Source organism: Apus apus, chromosome 9 (genome assembly GCF_020740795.1).
Source record: "Apus apus isolate bApuApu2 chromosome 9, bApuApu2.pri.cur, whole genome shotgun sequence".
Lineage (NCBI taxonomy): Eukaryota > Metazoa > Chordata > Aves > Apodiformes > Apodidae > Apus > Apus apus.
Window position 1 is genome coordinate 5,249,236 of NC_067290.1, and position 25,396 is coordinate 5,274,631.

A 25,396-nucleotide genomic window follows, 5' to 3' on the forward strand; every position below is an offset into this window, starting at 1 on the left:
CTGCATGTGCTGTGGGGACACCTTGGGCACAGTGACACCTGGGTGTGATGCAGGGACACCTTGGGCACAGTGACACCTGGGTGAGCTGTGGGGACACCTTGGGCACAGTGACACCTGGGCATGGCTGTGGGGACACCTTGGGCACAGTGACATCTGGGTGTGATGCGGGGACCCCTTGGGCACAGTGACACCTGGGTGAGCTGTGGGGACACCTTGGGCACAGTGACACCTGAGTGTGATGCGGGGACCCCTTGGGCACAGTGACGCCTGGGTGTGCTGCGGGGACACCTCGGGCAGAGCGGAGCCCGTGCGGGGCGCTGCGGACCCCAAGGACACCCGGGTGCCGGTGGGGACAGGCGGGCAGGGCGGCGCGCGCCGGGGGGCACCCGCCCCCCCGGGCCGCCCCTCGGGGACGCGCGCGCGGGGCCGTGCCCGCCGCTCCCGCTGCCGCGCGCCCCGCCGTGCAGCACCGCGGCCAGCGCCCGCGCGCAGGGGGCGGGGCCGGGGCGGGGCCGGGGCGGCGCGGGGGCGCGCACGGGCGCGGCGGCGAGCGGAGCCAGAGCCGGGCAGAGCCCAGCGGAGCCAGAGGAGCCCAAAAAGCCGGCCCGGCCCCGGCCGAGCCCAGCCTAGCCGCTGTCGCCATGCTGGACCCGTCGTCCAGCGAGGAGGAGTCGGAGGAGCTGGTGGAAGAGGAGAGCGGGAAGGAGCCGCTGGCTCCCGCCGCGGCGCGGCTCTCCCCCAGCCGCCCCGGAGAGGGCCCGGGCGGCGGCGGTGGCGGCGGCGGCGGCGGCAGCGGCGGCGGCAGCAGCGGGGGGCTGCAGCCGGGAGGGCGCGGCGGCGGTGCGGCTCGGCCCGCCAGCCCCAGCCCCTCGGTGGCCAGCGAGAAGGAGAAAGACGAGCTGGAGCGGCTGCAGCGGGAGGAGGAGGAGAGGAAGAGGAAGCTGCAGCTCTACGTCTTCGTCATGCGCTGCATCGCCTACCCCTTCAACGCCAAGCAGCCCACCGACATGGCCCGCCGGCAGCAGAAGGTACCGTCGCCCCGGCTGCCCTGCCCGGCCAAGCCCGGCCTCCCCTACCCGCTCCCTGGCTACATCCTTCCTGCCCCCAGCCCGCTCCCCTGGCTGCCCTTTTGTCCCCTGCTCGCCAACCCCGCCGCGTGCTCCCTCACGCACCCTGCTGCTCGCACCCCTGCCTGTGCCCTTGCCCCTCCTCCCGCCTCCATCCCGCTCTCAGCAGCCTCACGCACCGCTCCCCAGGCCCGCAGCCGCCCGGGCACCCCAAGGGCAGCGCTGGCTCGGGGCACTTGGGTCCCGCACGGGTGGGGTTTGCCGGCAGCCTCCCTGTCCCCTTGTCCCCCCTCCGTGCTGCTCCCCGCCGTGGTTTCCCGCACGGAGCCGACACGCTGACATGACATACGGCATCGCACCTAGTTATGCAACATCGGGATTTGGGAAGTTTGGGATGTTGGCCCCGTCTAAAGGTTGTTGGAAGGAGGGAAATGGGTTATGTTGCTGGGAAACACCAGGCGTGTGCCCTTCTCTGCTGCCAAGGGGCTCTGCGACTCCGTGCTCGCTGCAAAGTTTGCTTAACTGGGAGTGCTGGTGGTGACCCGGGAAGTTACCGGGTCTCATTTCAACTTCTTGCAAGTGTTTGTGTGTGGTGAGCTCCCTGACGCCAGCTTGCTGGCAAAACATGGGAGCAGAGCTTTGTGATGGAGATGCTGCCGCAAGACCTGACTCTTCCTCCCCGAGCGCGGCAGGGCGGCAGGGCCACCCGCTGCTGCGGGCAGAGGCTGGGCAGGAGCCCCTCACCTGGGCTCCCCAGCACGAGGAACTGCCTTGGAGCTTGTTTCTCCACTGAGACACAAACTCATGGGCCAGGGCAGAACTAAGTTTCTCCGGGATGCAGATACTGGCACCTTTCAGTCCAATACAGCCAACTTTATCCCTGTGGCAGCCAGAGTTAGGTCTGTGTTGGGATGTAGCTCCCTGGAGTGGTTGGCTGATTTATTTTTTTGTTTGTTTGTTTCCCCTCTTCTCGGTTGAGTTTCTTAGACTGCAGTTTTAGCCTTGATACCGTTCTGCATTCACACATGACCTTTACCAATCAGACAGGCTCCTGGATGTATTGATGCAAACGACATTCAGGGCTGCTACACCACAGGACTATTATTAGTCATTGCAACAGACGGAGGTAGGAAAATGTATCTGCACTGTGTGCAGTTTAAAGGCAATATAGGACAATCTGGTGTTGCTGGAAGGTTGAATGAGCTGCTTTTGTTTGCTGAGGCAAAGTGCATCGCTGGAAATATAGCTAGGTTTGGAGAACTTTGGAATATATATGTTCTTTTTCTCTTTTTTTTTTGCCTTTTCAATAGATTGTGGATTTCCAAAGTTGTTTGGGCTTTTGTTTCCTGTGCGACTTGTTTGTTTGAGAAAAAGACGATGAAATTGAAGTAATTGCTAGTTTTGCGACACTTTGTTTGCAAACAAACAAAGAAGCCTTGCAACTGTTTCTCACACACACACAAAAAAAGTAAACTGAAATTGAAAGGTGTTTTTTCAAAGGAGCAGACAGTCCAGAGAACAGTGGCTGGGAAGAAGGGTGATTCACAGCCCCTGAAATCAAAAGACTGCACTGTGAAGGGACAGAAAGAGGGGAGGGAAAGAGGAAAGGGAAGGAATAAAGTCCAAGTGAAAAAAGTAAATGAGGAGTAATGAGAAAAATTATAAACTGATGGCAATACTTGAGGGAACGGGGAGGTTACACAGGATCTTGGGAGGAAATAAGCCATTCTCTGTGAAATAAGGAATGTAGGGAAATGTGTCTGGCTTATACAAACAGCTAAAATAGGTGTGTCTTGGGGGCTTACCATTTCTCCTCAAACTTAGTAGTGAAGTAGAATTGGGAAAGCTAAATTTAACTTGACAACACATGTCAAACTGAATTCACCCTTCTAAAGGTGAATCCATTCTAGGTTTTTATCTTCTGTGTATCCCTGTATTTAGCTGTCACGCAGGTTCCTTGTCCTTTTTCCTTAGCATGACTACTATTCAAGTCAGTTAAAAGACTGCCACAGCTCAGAGTTTATTGCTGGACTCCATTTGTTCCTCTGCTTTCCTCACACATCTCTTGCATAAAGCTCACCCTTCCTTCTTTGGCTTAAGGGGAACCAGAAGGTGAAGGTGTGGGACTCGTTCCCCCTTGGTCACCAAGCTTCTGTTGTGGTGACTCTGCCAGGGACTTGGTGGCTCTGTCGAGACTTGGTGTATTGATGGGCCTTTGGTAATGATGGAAGTGCTAGATACTGCAAGACTCATCAGTGCAGAGCAAATGTATTTTGATCCTCAGGGGAAAGGTGGGAGAAACCCAGGTTTTGGTCCTGCTCTGATAGGAGCTGTTGCCTCCGTTCTCTCATCAGCAGGTGAGGGGGATAAAAATTCCCTCTCCATGTGCTGTTTGCCGCTTCACCCTCACAGCCTGTCATTTGCAAGGGAAAGGTTTAATCTTGGGAGGAATGGGAAGCAGAAAACCCCCAAAGATTGTGGTTTGCAGCCCCCATGCTGGTGTGCAGGACTGCATTCTTGCCTCTCCTCTCAATGCCAGACAGAGAGGTTGTGGAGGGAAGATGGGCACCCTGGAGACATGAAGGCCTGGCCCTGCCCACCCACTCACTGTGGTCACTGCCCCATGAGCAGGGTGCCTGAGAGCCCCACAGAAGCTCTGCTGAGGCAGGGATGCTGCGGCTCCCCACGGGAGGTGTGGGGACCAGCCAGGCTTCAGTGAGGCTGCTCAGACCCCACGCCTGCATCAGGGAGGTGTTGAGCAGCCACCACAGAGGTACTTTGGTGGAGCTGTGAGGAGCAGTGAGGGCTACACCTCTGCTCAGCAGGTCCTGCCTTGTGCTGGGAGGAGGGTAAGGTCTGGCATCACCTGGCCCACAGGTCTCCTCAGTAGCACAGGAGTTGCTCCCACCCCAAGCAGGGTGACCACGGTTTTGCAGGTGAGCCTGTCACCTCTGCAGCAGCTGCCTGGCACAACCCAGCATCTCTGGGTTACCAGATAAGAGCCAGCCTATCTCCACGGGAGGACCACAGGTGGGCTCTGTTGCATGCAGCCCCTGCCAAGCTCCCAGAGCCCGAGCTGCTTCTGTAGATTCGTCGTCATCTTTGCAATTTTCTCAGAAAAGAAAGTAACTGATTTTGTTGCAGGCACAGCACTGAGGTTCTTGTCTAGGCTGAAGATCCCTGTGGTACAACCCCTGAGGTGTATAATCCTCCCTCCTTGATCCTGCAGCATTGCTGTATCAGAGCTGGCTGGTGCCCTGAGCCCCAGGGGCTGTGTATCACAGTGCTGTGATGCACAGGCACCGAGGTTACCAGCTGTGTAGCAGCACTCCTGTGTGTAGTGTTCTGGAGCTGGAAAATGCAGCCTGGTGTTTTATAGCACTTGTGAACCCCCTTGGAATGAGGGGAAACGTGTACTTAACGTTCTGTTGCAACAGAAAGATAATTGGATGTGGTTTGATACATTTTAACATGTATGAGAGTGAAAGAGACTAGTGGAAACTTGTGAATGGGTGACACGTGCTGCACGTGGGTATGACAGGGATGCTTGTTTACACCTGTAATACACCCTTTTTCCATTTTCAAGATTAATTCAAGCAAATACCACTCAGAGCTGGTATTTTTCTGAATCCTGACACCCCAGAAATTTCAGCGACAGAGTAAAAATTGGTTTTTAGATCCGTATGTTAAAACCTACATTTTTGCTTCAGGTTTATCTTGATGTAAGTTGAATAATGATACATCTGTGATGTCTACCTGTAAGTTCTTTTATTTACATGTCTTTAACATTGTTTCCTAAGGAGGAGAAAAAAAAAAGGCTTATTATACACCTGCCTGTGCTGTCTTACTTCCTTCTTGGATTTCTTTTTTAAGCTGCCACTGAATTCCAGGCACATTTGACAGGCAGCCAGTGGTCTGCAAGATACTCTTCTCTTAATAGCTTAGTGAAAATAGGGAGATCTGTATTTAGCTCCTACCCTAGGTAGGAGGAGGGTGGCAGTGTGTGGGCAGCCCTTCCTAGACACCGGGTAATCTGAGCAAAAGACTTACTGAACGTGTGGCCTGGGAGGAAAAGCTCCCATCAGAGCTCACACCTTGCTGGGCACTGAAGTCTCCAGCCTCGCTGTGCAGCTCAGGAGGAAAGCAGCTCTGCCAACTCTATTGCTCTCAGAACAATGTGTTTTAGTACTGCAGATGGCACTTAGCTTGGTAATTGCTTGCCCAGGATGTATTTAGTCTTTTCTCTAGCTCATGCTGGCTTGTTGGAAGTAGAGCTGAGATGACCATACATGCTCTGTGCCTCTCCCTGCTTGAACCCAACTGTCTGAAGCCTTTGGGAGCAGAACTCAGTCGGCAGCCTGGACGTGTTGGGCAATGTGTATGTCTGTAATGATGCAGACCAAGCACCTTTGGGTGTGGGTTATACCTTGTACTAAATACCTCCAGAACAAGGCAGCCAAAAGGCACAGTGAAACCCAGGAATTGGCATTTGCTCATTCAAAATAGCATAAACTGGGAGATCTTCTCCAGATTATCACCACGAAGAACTTCTTAGGAGATAAAACGTGGAGAGCATGTTAGGTCAGGCCTCACTGCAGACGTGGTTGCCATCACCTGGTTTTCATCACTTTGTCTCCTTCCCTCCAATGGAGCAGGCAGGTGGCATGCAGGAATGTAAATCAATTCCCAGCAGGATAAACGTGGGATGAAAAAAGTTCCAGCTTAGTTGCAGATTACTGGAGTTACTCCTGGGAGAAGTGGCTTGTGATTTGGGTCCTTGTGTAAGCCTGTGGGATGACGTTGGGTGCATTAGCAAAATTCTCAGTCAAATTCAGCAAAGCGCTTAAGCCTGAGCTTTGCTGAATGGGGGTTGATTTATGTGTGGTGCTTCATGCAGAACAGGTGTGAGGGACCAGGAACTCTGTTAAATCAGTTATGGTGCATCTGAAAAAATCAAATTTCTGCCATTTTGGTGTACGTGCAAATGCTGTAACAGTTAAGAACACAGTCAAGCTAGTGCAGCCTTCCAAACAATCTCATACTTCTTCCCTATCATGGGAACCAACACATTGTTCCTCTGGCACAGACCATGACTCAGGTGGTGTTTGGTCTTGTTTTTAGCAGCTCTCTGCTGGTCTAACTGTGATTTTTATGGTCAGATTCTGCCCTGCTGACCCCAAGAAACACTTGGAGTTGTGGCTTTCTCAGCTCTTCAGGTGAGAAGAGGTAAAGATGATGCTCTGCTTGTTTTCTGAGTTCCTCTGTTGCTCTCTAGTGTTGTTTTAAGAAGGAGAAGCAAGATTCAGGCAGGTCTTAGGCATGAGCTGGAGAGTTGTTAGCAGGGCTTTGCAAGATGATTATTAGAGCTATGTCCATGGAAGCCTGGAAGTAGTTGGGGGCTGCCTTCAGCCACTGAGCTGGCTCAGTGTGGACACTGGCCATTGCCACCATCAGATGAGGGCTGTGCATGTGGCTGGGCTCTCAGCTAGGGCCATTCCTGGGTCAGCTCTGTGCTAACCCCAAAGTGAAGGTGAGCCTGCCCATGTGTCACTGCTGCTTGGAGAGCATTGCTGTGGAAAAGGAGGACTGGCACATCTGAGATGCCTTGTTCCTCAAAGGATGTGATCGTTGTGCTCCAATTGTCTGGAATCTGCAGAAAATGGTTGTTTTCAGTTAGAACACATCATTTATTTTGCCAGTGCCTTATCTTAATTTAATTCTAGCAGATAGTAAATATTTGTCCTACTTTGGCTATTTATATACTTGCAGCTTATTGGATTGGGAAGCAGGTAATTAAATGGGCTGTGAGCTTGGTCTTTGGCTGTTGTAAAACTTTGCAGTTTCTGCTCCGTAGCCCCACAATTCGGTTATTGTAGGTGGTACTTCTCAGGCTAGAGGTGTTGTCAACTGAGAGTGGAGAAAACTCATCAGATCAGGCAGTTCCAGCCTCTCCTAAAGCCTATCATTTCCAAAAGGTATTATTTATGGGCTTGCTTGGTGTAGTCTAGACGCTCTCCCTGAAGCACTTTGCCTTTTGCACAACTTGTAATTCCTTCTGCTGAATGATGAGTCACTTGTTCCCCATTCGCCTAAGTGGGAAGTGGTCAGCAAGTCACTTGCCTGTGTAATTTTTTGTGTAGCTGGAGAAGTATTTTATTTGGTTTTAGTGTGGTTTAGCAGCAGGAGCCCAGCCATCACAGCACTCCTCCTACAAGTGTATTGATACAAACCTCTTGCAGCCACTGCCAATGCTTTAGTCCAAGAGAGTGGAAGGTAAATATCCTATTTCTATTTAATGATGTAAACCTGATTAATACATTAAGACCAATCAATACAGTATAATCAATAAAGCTGTTGCTTGCTTGGTGTTGATGTGAATTCAGTTAGTGGCTTCAGCAGGGCCAGGGTTTCACACCCAAAGTGATCTCTAGGAACCACCTATATTTTAGTGTCTTTAAAAACTAAGGCTAATTAAAACAGTGGAGTTCCCTTAACACAGCAGATCAAGGGACCTTCCTGGTGAGCAGGTCCTCTCTGTTGGTCACCTAGGAGGATGGGTGGCTCCTCAGAGGTGGGGTTTCATGGGTGGCCAGCAAAGGTCTTGCCTTCTTGGAAACAGAGCAGGGTGATGTGCAAGGGAAGGTGGCATCTGACTTCCCAGCTCTTGGAGAGCATGGTACAGGCACAGGAGGACAAGGTTTGTCTCCTTGCCTTGGCTTCTCCACACCATAAGAAGCATGGCTAGCTCCCAGCAAGTCAAAATTTGGCCACCCTTATCATAGGGCATGCTTTGAAGTCCAGCAGGAGGATCCAGCTGTGTCTTCATAAGCATGGGAGGTGCAAGAGATAGAAGGTTCCTGGGTAGTTTCTCTGTCAGTACCTTGTAGGTACTGAAAAATATATATGGAGCATCCTAACCTGGCACTTGCTTTGGAAGAAGTTATTTGTGAGTACAGGATACTTGGGTTGCTTTTATTGGGTTTTCTCCTGGGTTGGATGCACTGGATGCAAGTGCAGTCACTGAGTGTTTGAGGTGAACATGTGAAACTGTTGTTTGAAAAGGTGCTTTTAGTGATTATACTTGGTATTGTTTGTCTGTGATTCAGGTTGATAAAGTCAGACTTTTTATAGAATTTAAACACCTGAGTTAAAATGTCATGCAAGTGTTTATTCAGCTTGGGGTAAGCAGTGCCATGTTTGTAGTTGTCATAGTTCAGAACCTGTCTATCTACCTCACAGTAAGGCAGACAAGCATTTTGGCAGTGGAAAAGAAGCACTTATTTTGGATGTTGTCATTGCCTAATGTACTTCTGCAGGAGAAGGGAACCCTGCATCTGGAGCAGCTGCAGCTCCAGGGCATGCAAAGACTCCGCTCTGTCCCTTGGAGTAGGGCTTGAAGTGCACAGTTTGCCTTCCAATTGCCTGTCTGGCACAGGGGAGGAAAGTAATAGGGAGCAAAGGCTGTTTTCCAGGCTCACGCCGTGAGGAAGTACTGATAGAAGAAGCCATTTGTTAAGAAATGCACTACTGAAACAGTCTCACATATTGTCTTGTGAAGAGTATCAGCTGTGTCTGTGCTAGCATCTGAATTGGATCCCGAGCACCTGCTGAGGCTGGAGAGGATGGTGCTGGGAGTTTGCAGATCCTGTAAGTTTCTAGTAGCCCCTGATGTCTATTAGTTGCAATGCGTGTTTGCAATTGGTGAGGTGTGTGGGGCACGCCAGCTCCTGTAGGAAGCAATTCTCTCTTCCCCAGGGAATTTGTCATGTTACCAATCCAGATGATGCTACATTGGGGTTGCTGTGAGATTCAGAAGACTGAGACTTGTGGTGAAGTATTTTACCATCCTAAGCAGCCCAGCATACAGCTGCATGTAAAATCCTGCATCCCACTGCTCAACCTTCTCCATCTCCGTGTCACAGGGGAGCAGCCCTTGCTTCCCTCAGAGAGGGGTGGTGATGTGCCTTTTTTGAGATGGATGTGGGTGTGTGAGCATGAGAGTCATTTTGGAGACCAAGGAGTCACAGCCAATGTACAGGCTTCCTCTGGGAACAGGAGGGGACAAGCTGCCTGGCTGGTGGCACCCTGGTGAGATGAAGGAGACTTGGGTTTCATATTTGTCTGCCAGAGGGAATATAAACCAAGGTTCCTGAGCTCTTCAGAAGCTCTGTTGGGTCTGCTGGCAGGGGCTAGTTTTTGCAAGAAGGGGGTTTCATTTTGCCTGCTGTGCTTTGGAAAGGGTCAGGTGCTCTCACAACTCAGCAGCACAGGATTTAGGCAGCCAGGAGGTGATGCAGAGGCATCACAGAAGCAGGACATCATACAAAAGGTGAATTTCCTCCAAGGTGCCAAATACCCTGTCCTGATTCAGCTAGAGGGCACAAATCCTTTTCATTTTGCACAGGCCAACTTTGCTTTGATTGCCTACAGCCCTAGATTTCCCCTCCCTCCTAGCATACTGCTCCTACCCATCTTGCAAACCAGAGACGACAGACTCATTGCTGCCTCGGAAGGAAGCTAATGGGGTGACGCAGCAGGAGCCAGCTGCTTTGCTACCTGCATGGTGACAATGCAAGGATGAAGGAAGGACACAGCCAGCAGTTCTTCAGCCACAGGCAAGGCTGTGTGACCCACCAGCGGTGTGTGCTGCAAAAACCAGGGCTGTACCTCCCACCCCTGGCACTGCAGACCACCCTCTGCCAGTGAGACCTATAGGCAGGAGCCATCTGCTGCTGCTCTCTGGGGACACACAGCTGTCTGACTTGCATGGGGTTGTATTTTGGTGCATAGCCAAGAGCTAGCTGGAGTTAGGACTGCAGAGACTCTGTGTGTGCTCAGTCATTGGCGAGGGCAGAGCAGCTCCCAAGCGTGAATCGATGCCGACGCTCTGCGGTGGGGAGGAGTGGGGAGCTGGGAAGGACACCATGCCTGGCCAAGAAAGTTTGGAGATGGGAAGTGACAGCTTTGCTCCTGCCCTTCCTTAGGCCTTTGGTGCTTCAGTCTGCAAATTTTCTCCTTCCAGAAGGGACCTGTGAAGAAGCCAGAGCAGGGAGGAGGGTTTGCTCACAGCTCTGATGAGTAGCTGTGTTTTCTTTTTCCAGCTTCCATTTGCTCTGCAGCAGGCATGGCCTGGGGCCATGCAGGGATGGTGAGAAATAGTACTTTTCTAGCCTCTAGCTGTCTCGAGAGAACTTCTGTCCTCAGAAAACTCGAGTTGATCATGCAGGGGTGGTTTAGAATGGTCAGAGATCTGCCCGGTACAATTTCTGCTCGTTGGCAGATTCCCTGGACTTCAGCGGTGCCTTCTGCTCATGAAGACGTTGATTGTGATGCTGCAAAGACCCTGCCCCTACTTTCAGCTGAGGTCTCGTGGCTTTTTTCTCCTCTGAGAGTTCCTTTTTCACCTGTATCTCTTGGCATGTTTCTCTCAGCCTGAGCCACATGCAGGGACGGTGCCTCACAGCAGCAGGTGCCTTTGCTCCAGCCTCGCTGGCACAGGGAGGGAAGGGTGAGCAGGGAATGCCATCAGAGAACTTGCTCTTTAAGCAGTGAGCTGGCTGCTTGCACTGGCTACCATTAGCCTCTGTGGCCAAGACATGGACATCCCCCCAGGGGTTACCCCAGCCCAGGGGAGAGGGTTACATGTCTGCAGAACAGAGTGAGCATACCTGAGGCACAGGTAGGAAATGGAGCATGCTGCTGGCAGCCTGAGGAGCATCCTCAAGCAGGTTTGGCATTTGAATTCCACTTTTAAACCTCTTTTGTTAGCTGCTGTGCACATGCTTATGCAAGGGTTATGAACTGAGCAGGGCAGGATCTCTGTGGGTGCTGAAGAGCAGCGTGGTTAGGAGGTTCCTCTTTCAATAGTGGCAGTCACTGAACTGTCCTGATGCCAGTGCCATACATGTTGCTGGCTGGCATAAAGTGGATGTTTCTTTCTAAGGCTATTTCACTTCTCTGCTGCTGACCTTTTATTTGGAGTTCCTCAAGCTCAGACCTCGAAAGCCTCCATTGTAAAGCTCCTGCAAAGACCTCCTGCATATTTCATGGAGAAGATGATGTGTGATAGAAATTCTTCCTGTAATCTCATCTCTCTGTAAACTCTCTTCTCAGATTCCGTCTCACACCAGAATATTCCTGTCTGTGCAAGAGTCACCCCAAAAGTGAATCAGATCCTGCTGAGTGGGACAGTCTTCCCACCACCTATTTATAGTGTGTGCAATTACCCTCCATGCATCTCGGAACTCTTAATTGCCTTTTTATTGCTGTTTAGCAGCATGTTAAAGGTTTTCGAATGCTCGTGCCTTGTTTTCTCATTAGCTCTATTTATTCCTCCTTTGGCTCCCTTCCTCAACCTCATCAAATTTAGCATCTTCTGTTTGCCTTCGGGGCCTTGGGCAGCTCTGCCGCTTCTGACTTGTTCTCCCATGTCCTTTCTCGTGTTGCTGCTCCAGATGCTCCTTGTTCCCCTGTCTCACCCTGTCATGCTGTCAGGTCCTTCTCCTGGAAAAGACTCTGTGCTGCCCTGCGAGCAGTCCCTTTGCTGGGCAGGGTGGCTCAGGCAGGATGCCTCGGTGTCTCCTAAGGTATCTCCTTATGTCAGGCAAGGCTGGTTTGCCTGGAGAGGATGCCCGGGCTATTAAGGGCAGGAACACTATCTGGGAATGGGGAACACTGGTCAAGACTCTGGAAGGGAGCTGGTAATGGGGACTGGGAGTTGGTAAGCAAGGTGCGAAGCAGGTGCTGTGGGTTGTGGATTTGTTTTGCTAGGGTGGCCCAGGAGCTGCTGCATCAGTTGTCCCCATGTGGCATGGCCCTCCCTAAAGCCACAGTGTGTTTCTCTGGCAGCACCTACAACTGATGTCACTGGGATTGCTTTTTTAATGCTTTGTGTTTATCCTGTACCTGTTTTCACCTGTCTCCTCTCTGATGGCCATGACAACATGGGCTTTGTGCTTGTACAGCACCTGGCACCCTGTCTGGGTAACCAGGAGCAAGCAATAGCCTGGGTTTGTCTCATACAGTCTCCGAGTGCAAAGTCCTTTTTGATGTTATTTGCTTTATGTTTTAGCCTTGTTGCATGGCATTTCCATAACTCAAATTAATTTAATTATCCCCTGAGGTGCTTGCTTGCTCACAGTTGTCCAGGACTTTATTGCCCTCCTCTTGTGTATTGAGGAGCCCACACAAGTCTGAATCATCAATAAATGTAATCACAGTGCTTGATGTTTGTTCTTCCAAGTCTGTGATATATACGATAAATGAAACTGGTCTTAATACCAATCTGTGCCTCCCTTTTCAGCACCTGTTATGTTCCAAAATGCTGCTTTGCTCATACAGCTCTGCTACTCAATCCTAACAGCATTTGTATTGACCAGAGAAATTAGTATTTTATGTAAAATTGTATCAAAAGCTTTCTCAACTTATAGGTGATTCATGGCCAGAACTTACCCCCAGCAGTGTGAGCACATCTGCTAAGCTTGGTGTCAGCTCAGACAGGACTTGGTGACCAGGCTGAGTTCAGTAGCCTGTAGTGCTCTGCAGGTTGCAGGCTCAGCACAGGTGAATGTGCCCTGCATCCCTGCCTGCATCCCTGCCTGCATCCCTGCCTGCATCCCTGCCTGCATCCCACAGTCACCTGGGCCCCAGTGGTAGTCGCAGTGCAGGCTTGTGCAGTGCTGCCCTGGGCTGGCATCCTCACCAGTGGGCTCCAGCCAAGTGCAGGGCTTCATCAGTCAAAGAACAAATTACTGAACTGGAACAGGGACCAAAGCTTCCTAGTCCCAGAGGGTGTCTGGGGTTTCAGATACCTTGTGCTTGAAGTGAAAGCAGAGGCAGAGCTCAGCAGTCTGGGCACTGGCTGGGGGCTTGGGCTAGGTTACAGGCTTAGCTCCCTGGTCACTCCTTCACAAGCTCACACAATTCTCCAGATTTTTCTGCTGCCATCAATAAAAAGATGATGAAAATATTTCTCTTTCCTCCAGAGAGTGCTGGAAGATGGTGAGAGCTTATGAGATGCTGAGTTAATTGTGTAGTGCAGGATGTGTGGGTCCCTGGGAGCACTAGGACTGGGTCAGGGAGAGTGGCTGTCCTGCAGCTCAGACACAGACAGACACTGAGCATCCCCGGGCTGCCACTTCTGCCACTTGCTGTGTCCTCCTGCAGCCTCTGCAGCTGCTGCCTCTATTAATAAGACAGTTAATAGCATTGCATAATTCATGCTTACAAGTTGTATGCACTTGATGATAAAAGGAGCCGATGTTTAATTTACACACACAGGGTTTCATATAGATCTTAACAGCTCCATGCTCAGTAGCCCTGCATCCTTTCCTCCTCTCTGTTTGCATTTGGGAAGGTGGGCAGCAGGCTGCCTGGTGTTTCCATAGGCAGAGGAGTGCAAGGTTTGCCCCCAGTTCTCTCCTCTGTCATCTCCTGAGCTTGTCACGGGTGCTGTTGTCCTTCAGGAAGGTGCAGCAGGGAGAACTGCACTGCAATTCCTTTTCACACTCTCAAACCCCTACTATGAAAGGAAGGCAGGGACAAACAAAATGGGGCCATTTAAAATTATCATAACAGCTCAGCTACCCCCCGTTTAAGCCCATACAAGCAGGAGAAGAGTAAGACGCCCTGGTTCTTTCCTATAAGCTGAAGGCACAAGATTCAGCGGCCAGCAAGAAGCAGATGGGTTTGCTATTTCTGTGCCCTTTGCTTTGATTGCTGCAGGTCTGGGAGGGAGTTGCAGCTGCTCCAGTAGTGTGGCAAATGGTCTCCATTTATCTTGTGGTGTTATGCCCAGGTAATGACAATTGTTCTCTTTCCATTGTCTATATATTTGGACTAAGAAAATCGCAGTGTTTTTTCTGTGAAAATTTAATGGTGAAAGATGACACCAGAAGTGTTGTGGTTTTTTCTTTAACCAATTGTTTAATTTACCATATCACTCCTACAGTAATGGTGAGATTTTTCCTTGCTGTGGCTCAGGAGAACAGATGTACCTTTGAATTTATTTATTTATTTCTACCTAGACAGAATCTTCTGTTTTATTTGCAGCTCTGATTACTTGCTTTGCAGTGCTGTGACCTACATTCAAGGTGGAACTTGTGATAAGTGTTTGCTTTGGGGAGGGAGGCACAGCCATGGTTTTGAGAAGATTAAGGCCTGTCAGGCAGCAACCCTCATTTCAATTAAATGTCAAAATGCAAATCAAGCAGGCTTCAGAGTATGGTCAAGGTGAGAGTCGAAAGGACCTTAATCCATTCTGAGATGAAGTTGAAATCCTCCTGTGCTTTAATTGTTCTTGGTCAATTAGGTTGGGTAGGAATGGTGTGGGGGTAAGTCAAAGTTGTGCAAGACAGTGTGTCAGTGATATTTTTGTCATGTGTTCAAAGGCTTGTTGGCTACATGTTGTACTTGCTTGCCCAAAGGACTGTTACCCCTCAAGTGATAGAAAAATGGCTGAAAGTTGCAGCTGTGCTGATGGGGGTGGGTGCCTGGGGTGCACAGCATGAGGCTGTGGGGTGGATATAGAGGATGTCCCGTGCTCCAGATGTTCCCATCTGCCTGGTGATGCTGCTCACTCCACGTGTTTTGACCAGAAAAGCAGCAATAACAACAAAATCCAGAAGGGTTTTAAGACTGGTTTTGTGGAGGTGCAGCCTGGTTTGAGCATCCAGCCAGCAGGGTTTCTCTAGATTGCCTCTCGGTGCTTTTAGTTAAATCAGCTTCTCTCATGGGAGAGATCTTAAAAACAGATATTGTCTCAAAACAAGCAAAACAAAAAAAATCCAGGAAAGGCAGGTGCAACATGGGTGCTACTGCTGGATCTCCTTAGGTGGCTTATGGGAGCAGCCAGCCCTGTGTGACCAATCCCAGTCCTTGTTGTCCCAGCCAAGAGCTAGGGTTGCTGTGCAAGGAAGGGGAAGCTTGTTTGGGATGGCAGGGATGGGAGCAGCCCCCTGGGGCTCTTGGGCAGCTCCACTGGATGCTCCATGGTTTGGATGGTGCAGCAATGCTGAGCATGGCCACAGCCAGAGTTGCTGAGTATCAGCATCACTAAACAACTGGAATGGAGGTTTTCTCCATGACGTTGGTGCCTTTGGGAGAGATGGTGTCTGGAGCCAAGAGCACAGTTTGCTAAAGCAGAAAGAAGCATGTGAGCCCCAGGACTTTGGGGCTGGAGTGAGGAATTGCTCGCATGGATGGTCTGTGTAGAGCAAGTAGGTGCCTAGGGGGGCATTTCTTCCCTTTTCTGGCTTTGAAAGGGTAAATGAGAGAGCTAAAGTAGTGGGAAGGCTCTGAAATATTTTCATTCTCTCTGCTTGAAGGGATAAGTTACAATTTTAGGAAAGGTAAGGTAAATGAAAGATGATGTTTCTACTCTTCAGTCTTTCTCCTTTTCATATATCTGCTTCACCTTCTGGCTTCTCAGCAAACATTAATGAAAAAATTGGGGGTGAGAACCAGCAAAAAACGATTTGTCCCTGTTGAAATCATGTATACGAGGTCATAGCTGTTTATGTAGCAAATCTCACAGGACTTGAAAAATGTCCTTGTTGTCGACTTGTGCAATTTGTCAGGGGTGTTTATGGAGTTACAGCACTACTTTTTACCAGAGATGACAACTGTATGCTGTGGTTGTACATCGTGCCTCTTGTAGGATCCAGCTTGGATGACTGAGATTTGTAGATACAAGGCTCATAAGCTCAATGAAAAAATAGCAAAAATGTGAACTATGCAGTTATTTTCATAGCAAAATACTTCATTATGGTTGCGTGTTGACTTTGCACTAGAAAAAAACTGCTGTAGACAGAAAAGCTCTGTAAATATCCCTGTTCTTGGGAGCTAGACCTTGCCTGAAGGGCATTCACAGGCACCCCACATCACCCCCTTTCCCTGGGAGCTGAGCAGCTGGTGAGTCCCCCATAGCTGGCAGATGTGTCCCAGCCCCGTGGGGCTGGGGGTGTTTTTCCAAGGCAGACCTGGGCATCGCTTTTGAGAGCTGCAGGGAGCTGGGGGCTGAGCTGAGGCTGGAAGGGCTGCAAATGGGAAGACAGAGGCAGGGGAACAGCCTTTTCCATCACATGGGCTGCTGCTGAATCATTGTTTACGCTGCTTCTGTACCTGCTGACTCGATGCATGGAAATAGAACACCTCTATTTTTAGCTCCTACCTTGTACATTCATGCACACGCACGCTGAAATTAGACTTTTTGTGATGGGAGCAGTTTTTTGCCTACATGGGGAAAGTATTTCAGAATTGTAGCACAGTAACTCCCAGTTTCTTCCCTTCCTAACATCACCCACACAAGTGGAGAGTGGGGGAGAGCTGCTTGCTCTGTGCACTAGTTAGGTGGTGTGGGCAGGACCCGAGTGCCTTGGAGCTGCTTCTCTCCTCGGTGCCATTCAGCTGTGGTCCTGCCCTGCTGCCTTTCTGGCACCAGAACTGCAGCTGCCAAATCTTATTCCATATCCTGCTGGCTTCCTTTGCCCTTTCCTGTAGGGCTGATTTGGTACCTAAATATGATCCATCAATGATTGCAGCAGGACCAGGGTGTTTTGGTTTGTTGCTGTCAGATTTTACTCATCTGTGATTTCCTTTGCCCGTCTCATTGCCCGTTGATGCTGGTGGAGCAATATCCAGCTCTATCAGCAGAGGAGTAGGTCCCAAGATAAAACCAGCACATTTGTTTTGGCAGGAGTTTTGTGTTGGCTGTTACCTGCTGCTACAGTTAATTGTGTTGTGAAAACAGGCGCTGCTTTTGCATATGAGCTGGGACATGGAGGTGAGGTAAAGCAGTGACTCGTCACTGGCAAAATAATCCCATCGTTTTCTCTGAGGCCAGGACCTTGTTTGCTTTGTTCACGCTGCACAGAACAGGAGTGCAAAGGTAGTTGCTGGTGGAATATTCCAGTGAAAACAAGGCTTTCTCATTCTAGTGTATTGGGATTGACACTGGCATTGTGGGAAGAGATGAAATGAAAAAGTGCTCTGCTTTTAAATGGCTCAGTCATCTGCATGACAGCAGCTCTGTGGCACTGTCTGTCCTCAGCTGCTGAGACTTGAGAATCTGGCTGGGATTCCCTGGATCCAGTGTGATTATTTGACTTAATGCATCTTCTAACAAATATCACTCTGCCCTCCTTTGTGTCTTCCTGGTGCATGGGACACTGGTCCCTGCCACCAGAAACCCAGGAGCAGGTGTTGCTGAAACGTGTGAAATGGTATGTGTGGTGACAGCAAACCAGTGTGTGTTGTGTCCTGTAGGCATAGGGGGTGTGCCAAAAGGCTGGTCAGGATTCCTGCCTCCAAACCCTTAGTGCATCCTTGACATTCTCCTGACTGCCCTCTTGGGTTTGCTGTCAGGAGGAGGTGGCAGGGGAGACTCTGCCACTCTCCAGTGTGGGATAAGCTTTAGCATTGGCTGGTGGGAATCCTGACTTTGACCCCAAGGTCTCTGTAGCTGTGGTTTCTGGACAGTTTGATTGCTAAACTACTGTCTTCCAGCAGGCCTCGTGTCCTAAGCCACTTGCAGCAGACCCTGCAGCAGTCTTGCTTTCCTTGCCCAGCTTGTTTAGAGAGTCGATATCCAGCATTACCTCCAAATCCAGACCTGTTTCCCAAATAACCATTTAACCATGCTGGGACAATTTGGGCAGGCCAGAGAGAATTGACTTAGTCATCTGGTTCTCACTCTGGCCCAGCAATGCCTGATGTCTTTTGGCTTCTTTGCTGCCTTTCATCATGACTTTGCCTTGGCACCTGCACCCGAGAGAGCGCCGTGTCCTTGTGAAACCCTTGCTGGGCGAGTTCCTCTCCTCGTCTCAGGGATACTGGGAATGAAACAGACACTCGCATCACTGCAGAATGATTTCCTGCCTGTGGAGCTGCGCATGGAGCTGCTGCACAGTTGCTCCTCACTGCACATGGAGCCCCAGCTCTTTCCCAAGGAAATTGTCCTGCTGAATTGCTTTGGAACTTCGCAGCGGGAAGGAGGTTTGATTCTCGTGCTCCGTCGTGCTTGCCAGCCCAACTTGTGAGCTGTTTGCCAGAAGTACACGTGGGTATAAGTGCCTTGGCTTCCCCTGGACTGGTTTTCCATGCTTTGGTGGCTTCCCTGCATGGGGGCATCACTAGTTCCTGTTGGAAACCTCCCATGGCAAAAGGGGGGAGAAAGGGAAGTGGGGAGCCAGGGCGCAGTGGAGGAAGGTGCTTGTGTTGAAGAAGAAATACCATGTGCTTCTGTTTTACCTGCCTGCACTTTGCCCAGCAGCTGGGAATAAGGTAGAGCAAAGGACTGGTGTAACCCAAGGACAGGATAGTGCTACCCAGGGGTACAGTGGGTTCTGAATGGGAACCCACCCAAACCCTGGGCCCAGGCATTGGAGTGTGGTGCCTTGTACCCCCATGCTCTTTGTGCCATGGTGCTGGCATGCAGGGATGTGTTCTTCCTCCATGGTTCCATCCTTTCTTAGAGAGCACCAGCAATCTTACTAATATCTCCTCAGAGGAGCAGGTTTAGAGGGCTGTTACTAAGTTTATATTGAAAAACCTCTTTGCTAGGTGGGTTTTCCTTAGCTTTTTGGTGATGGAGCCATAGTACCACTCTGTTTTGGGAAGGGAAACACTGAACTTTTGGGATCTTAATGTCCTTTTTACTGCACCCCAAACTGAGGTGCATGTCTTTTCCCTCCACAAATGTTTAAATCCAAGCATCTTGAGCCTCAAACAACATGCAAAGATCCCCAGGTATCTCTGAGCCTCCTGTCTCCAGGATTATTCAGAGATTTGCAAATTATAAGGGTGCTGAAACAAGTTGTCTTGAGCTTCAGTGGAAAAGTATTTGATGGCCTGTGGTATCTTGCAGTTAACTTGCCAATCACCCTCCTGCATCAGTGGTACTTTTCCACCACTGATGCTATCAGAGGCCAGAGCTTTCTGCTTGGCTTATAGCCATCCTCTTACTTAAGGCACAGAGAGACCAAGGGAAGGAGAGGCTGAGCACAACCTGTATGGGGTTTAGACTTATGTGGGGTAGAAAAGAACAGTTTCCCACAGGAAGGCACTCCCAAATCAGTGCTGGGCTCCAGCTTTTTCCCTGCTGCTCCTGGGGAGATGCCAGAAGCTGTGCTGGGGGTGCTCTGGTGCTTGACACAGAGTGCATGATGTCTCATCAGACACCTGCACAGAGGGCTCACGGGTCAATACCTCGTTACAGCAACCCATGTGTCTGGCTTGCCTTTTTGCTCTCTAATTGCTGCCTCCTTGCTTCCTATCTGCATCCAGTAAGCAAGCTGCCGTGATAGTTAATTACTCTTCTGGGGTGAGGGCTGTATTATAGTCTGTTCTGTCAATACTAATTGTTTTATAGAAATATGAAGTACCACTTTCCCTTCCCTCCAAGGACTTTGAGATGCAGTCTGGGCTTTAATGATATCACTTGTCCTTCTGTCCAGGGTAAGCAAGAAAACATGATCTCCCATTTGCAATGGGCACTTAGGGTTATCTTTTGGAGAACTGCAAGTGCTCTGCTTTTGGGGTCCCTTCCTGTGCCTTTCCAGTAAAGCTCTTTCCCTGTCCAATTACCTTGCTGGGGGTGTGTATTTATAACTAATCAATCACAACCCAAGATCAGAGCAGTGATTTTAATTTCTCCTGGTGAATCCAGGCAATCTTTCCTTACATTGTTCCTATCCTGGGTGGGATTCCTTCTTGCTTTTCAGCCTTTGCTTTAATAAATAGGTTGCTGAAAAGAGTAAGTCGGTAAGAGAAGGTTGTAGGTGGGCATCTCCTGAGAGTGCAGGCAGTAGCATGTGAGGGCATCACATAAGGAAAACTCTCCCTCTCATGCATGAAAAATGTCAGCCCTTGACACTCAAAGGTATCTCTGCTTGCTTGTGCTGGCTCCAGTGGTCAAGTTAGGCATCCACTGGTGATAGTTCTTTGCGGTGCTATTTATAATTTTTGGCTGTGTTTATACTGCTCTGGAGTAAGCACCAGATAAACCAACATTCATAATTAAAGAAAGGTAAATTAAAATGTGCCCCCTGTGTGTTCAGCTTCAGGTGACGTGTTGTGTTTGTAGTGACTAATGTTTTGGGGCTGTTCTGGGGGTTGCTTTGCCTCCCTGGAGGTTTTGCTCTTAGCTTTTGTCACTAGCAGTAGAGCACAGAGCAGGATGTACTCGCAGGTGTGCACCCCAGATCTGTGTGAGCTGTCGTGCAGAGATGACATAGGGAAGTGGGGAAGGGCCTGGTACCTGGCTGAGGGAAAGGCCCTGGCACTGGGATGCTCTAGACCTCATCCTGACTGCTTTGAGTTCCCACAGCTTCAAGGCTTCATCTACTCTTTGCTGGTTATACTGGGCAAAAGGAGATGGGCTGTGCAGGAGGAGTGCAGGATCCAAGGGTCGGTGGTATTCCTTTGTCTTCCCAGGGGATTCATGGAGCAGAACCATACTTAAGTAGATTCACTTTTAGTAAATAGTCCAACTTCTGTTGCTATCAACATTTTTCAGTGGCAAGCATGGGAGGGCAAGCAGAGGTGGAGGTATTGCAGAGCCACAGGTTCAGAAATACTCAGGGACTGTGGACTGGGAGGCAGGGGTGCTGATCCAGTTGAATGGTGCCAAACAACTGCTGGTGGCTCCCACTGCTGTGCCAAGGGGCTGGGCTGCTGGATGTCCTTGGTGCATCCTTGTCAGGCTGAGGAACCTTTGTTGAAAGTCTCCAGCTGCTGTACACAGGCTGAGGTTGTGTGGCACTCAGTGCAAGCTCTGAACTGGGAGACAGCTTTTTCTCTGGAGGAGGGTGGGGGCTTTTTTTGTGTATCATGTGGGATTTATAAAGAAAACTTACACCACTATGGGCTGAACCTTTCCTTTGTTCCATAAAAATACGGAGTGGGGTGGAAATCAGCTTTTTAGACTTGGTCTCTATTCATACTCTCTGTTCATGTGTTGAGGGCTGGGTGTTCTTGTGACTGGAGGTTAGTTGTTCAGTTTGGAGTTCCCGTACAAGGACTTCCCATCCCAGCTGGGCGCTCTCAGGGACTTCTCTGCTGTTTTTCAGCAAAGGTTGAGGTACTGCTGATGTCACCTGCAGAAAGTGCTGTGAAGAATGACCTTAAAATGCACCCTAACTTAAACCCTGTTCCATCAGGGGTGCTGTGCTGGTGTCCTTGCTGTTGTATCACCCAGGCTTTTTGAAGGCTGCATATAAATTGGTCTCTGAAAACAGTTTTCTGATCTCAGCCACCAATCTGATTATGGATACATTAGGGAATGGAAGCATGAGAAGCCAGGTCGTGGCTTTACATTTTAGCATTAAAGGTCAAGTTCAGTTGATTATTTTATTTTAATTCTTGGATAGCACCAGTCTCTGTCTCATACACTTGCAACTTCATGCGTGTCTACCAAGGCACAGGCAGGAGCTTAGAGATCAGGTAACAGCAAGTCCAGGCTTTGCTTCTGGGACTCTTCTGGGGAAGGGAGGCAGGAATGTCTCAGCTGTTTAAAGATGAGAGCGTGGAGCTGCTGTTGCTCAGTGGAACCCGGTGCTGCTGCTTTGTGCCCATCTTCAGTGGGATGCTGGGGACCCCAGGACCATGCACAGCCCTGTCCTGGGTGGGAGCCATGGGAGCTCACTGGTTGGGACCAGCAGCTGGAAATCCATGGCAAAATGCCCACAGGCTTCGTTGGGAGTAGGGCCACCTTCCAGGCTGTTCCTGCTCGGGGCCTGTGGCATGAGGATGTGTTTTGGGGAGGGCTGCTTCAAAGGGCAGTGAGGTTCTCAAACATGGACTTGGGCATGTGCAGTGGTTCAGGATGCCACCTAGATACTGGTCACCTTAATATTAATCTCCTGAGTTTGCAAATCCTGGCTTGAGCTGCAGATTCTTCTGTTAGTATTTTGGGGCTGTTTCCTTCAGTTCCTTATTAAAATGCATGTGTTTATCCTCATTTAAAAAGATCATCTGTATCAAAAAGCTAATGATTACAATACCTGGCTTTCTTTTCCCCAACAAAGATGACAGCAGTGATATAAATCATTATGTTACTGATTGTAAAATTGCTACCTTCAGGCATATCTTTATTTTAGGGTTGGAATTTTTGGCTGCCACAATTTACAGGAAAAAGACAGTTGGAAATTTTCTCCTTTTAATATGTAGTTTTCACAGCTCTCGAATCTCTTGATCGAGTCAAGCTGCTTTGGCTGTCAGGCTGGGAAGAGCACAAGATTAAAGTGCCCTTTTTTTAATATGCAGCTGTGTATATAAGTATATTGTGGCTTTCCTGAGGCAAGATAAAGTCATAAAGATTTCCTGGTGGGCTCATGCGTTACCTGGCTATTGTGGTCTCTGCTGCAGTAGACAATGAGTATCCTCTCCCTGGGACTTCTTGACTCCCAGTTATAAGCCACTGTCACCTTCCTGCCATTCCTGGCATGGCCATTGTGGGACTATTGCCCCTTTAGCACCCAGGTGCAGCAGCTCTAACAGGGCTGGTATGTGCAGAGTCCTGCTGAGAATTTGGAGCCATCAGAATTCAGTTGCTAGTTTACGGAGTGAAATCCCAATGGAATTTTACTGCAGCATCATATGGAAACACTAAGCATTGGGAGTTTTTTAGATTTTTTTTTTTTTTTCCTCCCACCTATGTGGGGAGATGTAAATGCTTGTCTAGGAGAGTCAGGAGCTGCAGAAAGTATCAAAAAAGCCACCACCATCTGCCCACCTCCCAAATGGCCAAGGTCTGCCTTCAGGGAATGACGACAGCAGGCCCTATCAAGGGTATGGATTGTATTTAATTCTGCATTACAATCCCTTTAATCTAGGATTATATCCAGTTGTTTTCTTCATGCAGAGTATATGCTGTCAGATAAAAGCAGTGGCAGCTGGGAAGAGAAAAATGGCTTTGAACAGGGGCTGAAAACCTCGAGTATCTGCAGCTGCAGTTGTCGGAGGCAGGAACCTACTCGCAAAACAAAAATTTCAGGAGGATGCAGGGGCTGACAGGACCCTCCAGCTCTGATAGATGAAGACCCTGAGAAGGCAACCCGTTGCAAATGAAATAGTAATTGCTTTCCCCTCACTGAATGAAATCTTCTCTGAGGCGATTACAGAGATTAAAGCGTCCCACTGCAATGTACCAGAACAAATATAGCCTGTGCCTCTGGCGGGGGCTGCCGCGGGGGCCTCGTGCAAGGTGTGGTGGGTTGCTGGAGTCAAGAATAGAAATCCTGTAAGAAGAGGGCTGGAAGGACCTCAGGCTATCTCATCATCTTCCTCCCTCCCAGCAGGATTGAGTGTGCCCTGGTGACATTTGTCTGGCTGGTCCTGGCAGGGATGCAGGGACACAGGCGCCTGGGCCACCTTCTCCCGTGCATCTGCATCCTTACTGGGACAGGGCTTTTCCCCCAGTATCCAGCCTGGCTTCCTTGCTGTGACATGTGCCTTTGATTTCTTGGCATGTTCATAGGAAATGAATTTTTTTTTTTTTTTGCAGCAGGTTTTTCCTGACTTTGAGGTCTCTTGTCCTCCAAGTCTCTCCCTCCCTGAGGGAGCTCTGCATTCCCACAGCCCTTCCCCAGGTTCACATTTCTTGCCTTGGTCCTGCTCCCCTTCTTAAGGACCAGTTCCCCAGGTGGTCAGAGCCAGCCAAGGTGCCCCTTCCCTGCTCCTGGGGAAGGAGGGGCCTCCCTCTGCCTCTTTCCTTCTGTACCCATCTCTGTGTGGTGCTTTGGCTTGTTTTAGAACCCAACACACCTCCCTTTGCTTGTGCTCAGCCTGTAGTCCTCTCCACTGACAGCCGAACAGCGCTGGCCAAATGACTTAATGCACTCCCAGCCATGCCCCTTGTGTGTTCAGTTAAACCATTGCCCTCAATAAAAGGACCATTTTGCAAACTTGATTGTTGGTAGTAGGTGGCACTTCAACTGTGGTGCATGGGAGACTTTGCTGTGCCTACACAAAATTGTTGTTCTCACTTATCACAGCATGATTGAACTACCTGGTGTTGTTAGCGTTGTTGTTTGATTAGGTTATGTGCTGTACAATTCCAAGTACAGTGTGTGCATGGTATAGTTGATTAACACAAATTAAAGATCTCTGAGGTGCAGGAGTCATACATGTGAGAGTCATAGAGATCCTTTTCCACTCTAATTAGCTCCTTTCCAGAAGAAAAGTAAAAAGCAGCAAAAAAAAATGAGTAGCTCACTTCAGTGTGTAGTAAAAGATAATGGGTTGTGTGGGCTTGGACAGTGCCACATGACAGAGCATCACGCTGGGTGGCACAAAGCTGTGTCTCTTCCCTGCAGCAGCTTGTTCCCATGAAGATTCTGGCTTTTCTAAGGTTGATGGCAAACCTGATGTGGGCAAGCGTGGGTACAGCAGGAGGAGGGTGCCCTCTCCCTCCCCTGGACCCAGGTTGTCCAAACATCACCAAGGTGAGCTTGGCCTCCCCTTCCAGAGCTCAGCATCAGTTCATGCCCAAGAGATGCAGCCTTGTGTCCTTGACACAGCCCTGTGAATGGGGACTGTTCCTGGCTCTCATGAATTACCATGTGAAATTATTTGAGTGATGAGTGTTCTGGGGCACAGGCTGGTGGGGTTTTTCTTTACTTCCATTCTGCACCAGGTGGTACAGGAAGGCCATGAGTGTCTGATTATCAGCAGCAAAAATGAACCCTGCAGCTGATCTGGGTGCGAATGGGACAAGGCAGATCCCTGGGAAGCACAGGCTGCTGCAGAGGCATTTCCAACCAAAGGGATCTGAGGAACCTGTAGTGGGGCACTCAGGAGTGCTTTGGGTTGTGAAAGTGATCTCAGCACCATCACCTCCTATCAAATGATTCAGCAGGAAAAAAAGTATTTCTCTGGCTCAGGGCTACTTAATTTAATTAAAGGTCTGTTGCTCTTGCCAGCAGTTCAGGCAGAATTTGATGTAGTCAGCTGAGGTGGTTGCTTAAGGATGTAGCATTGTCATGCCTGTTTTTCCTCAAGTCTAAATTTTTGTGCTTTAAGTAACAGAATGAAATGATCTGTTGCTGTCTGTGGAGAGCTGATGAGGAGTGATGGAGGTGGTGGGGAGAAACAGTTCAAAGTGGCAGGAGATCTGCTGTGAGACCTGATGGTTTTGCTGCAAATTGCAAAGGCTCAGGATGTGCCACTGACTCGTCTGGTGTGGCCACCACGGGCTCAGCACCTGCTTGTTAAACTGATTTGAAGAAAATAACCTTGATGTCTAGTTTATCTGCCCTCGAAGGACCCTGGTTTGTATCTGGTGTTTTCCTCCGAAGAATAAAAACCTATATTTATAACTTGGAGTTTAGTTT

General features: G+C 49.6%; 1 protein-coding gene across 11 annotated transcripts in view; it reads left to right on the plus strand.

Annotated features, from left to right (window-relative positions):
* Nucleotides 1-626: 626 nt before the first annotated feature.
* The window catches only part of CADPS (calcium dependent secretion activator), a 215,961-nt gene continuing 191,191 nt past the window's right edge, over nt 627-25,396 (plus strand). For all 11 annotated transcript variants that reach the window (XM_051627715.1, XM_051627722.1, XM_051627717.1 and 8 more), the window contains exon 1: nt 627-1,028. In XM_051627715.1, coding sequence (XP_051483675.1) covers nt 642-1,028 — 387 coding nt within the window. In that variant the 5' untranslated portion in view covers nt 627-641. The remainder of the gene's footprint in view (nt 1,029-25,396) is intronic.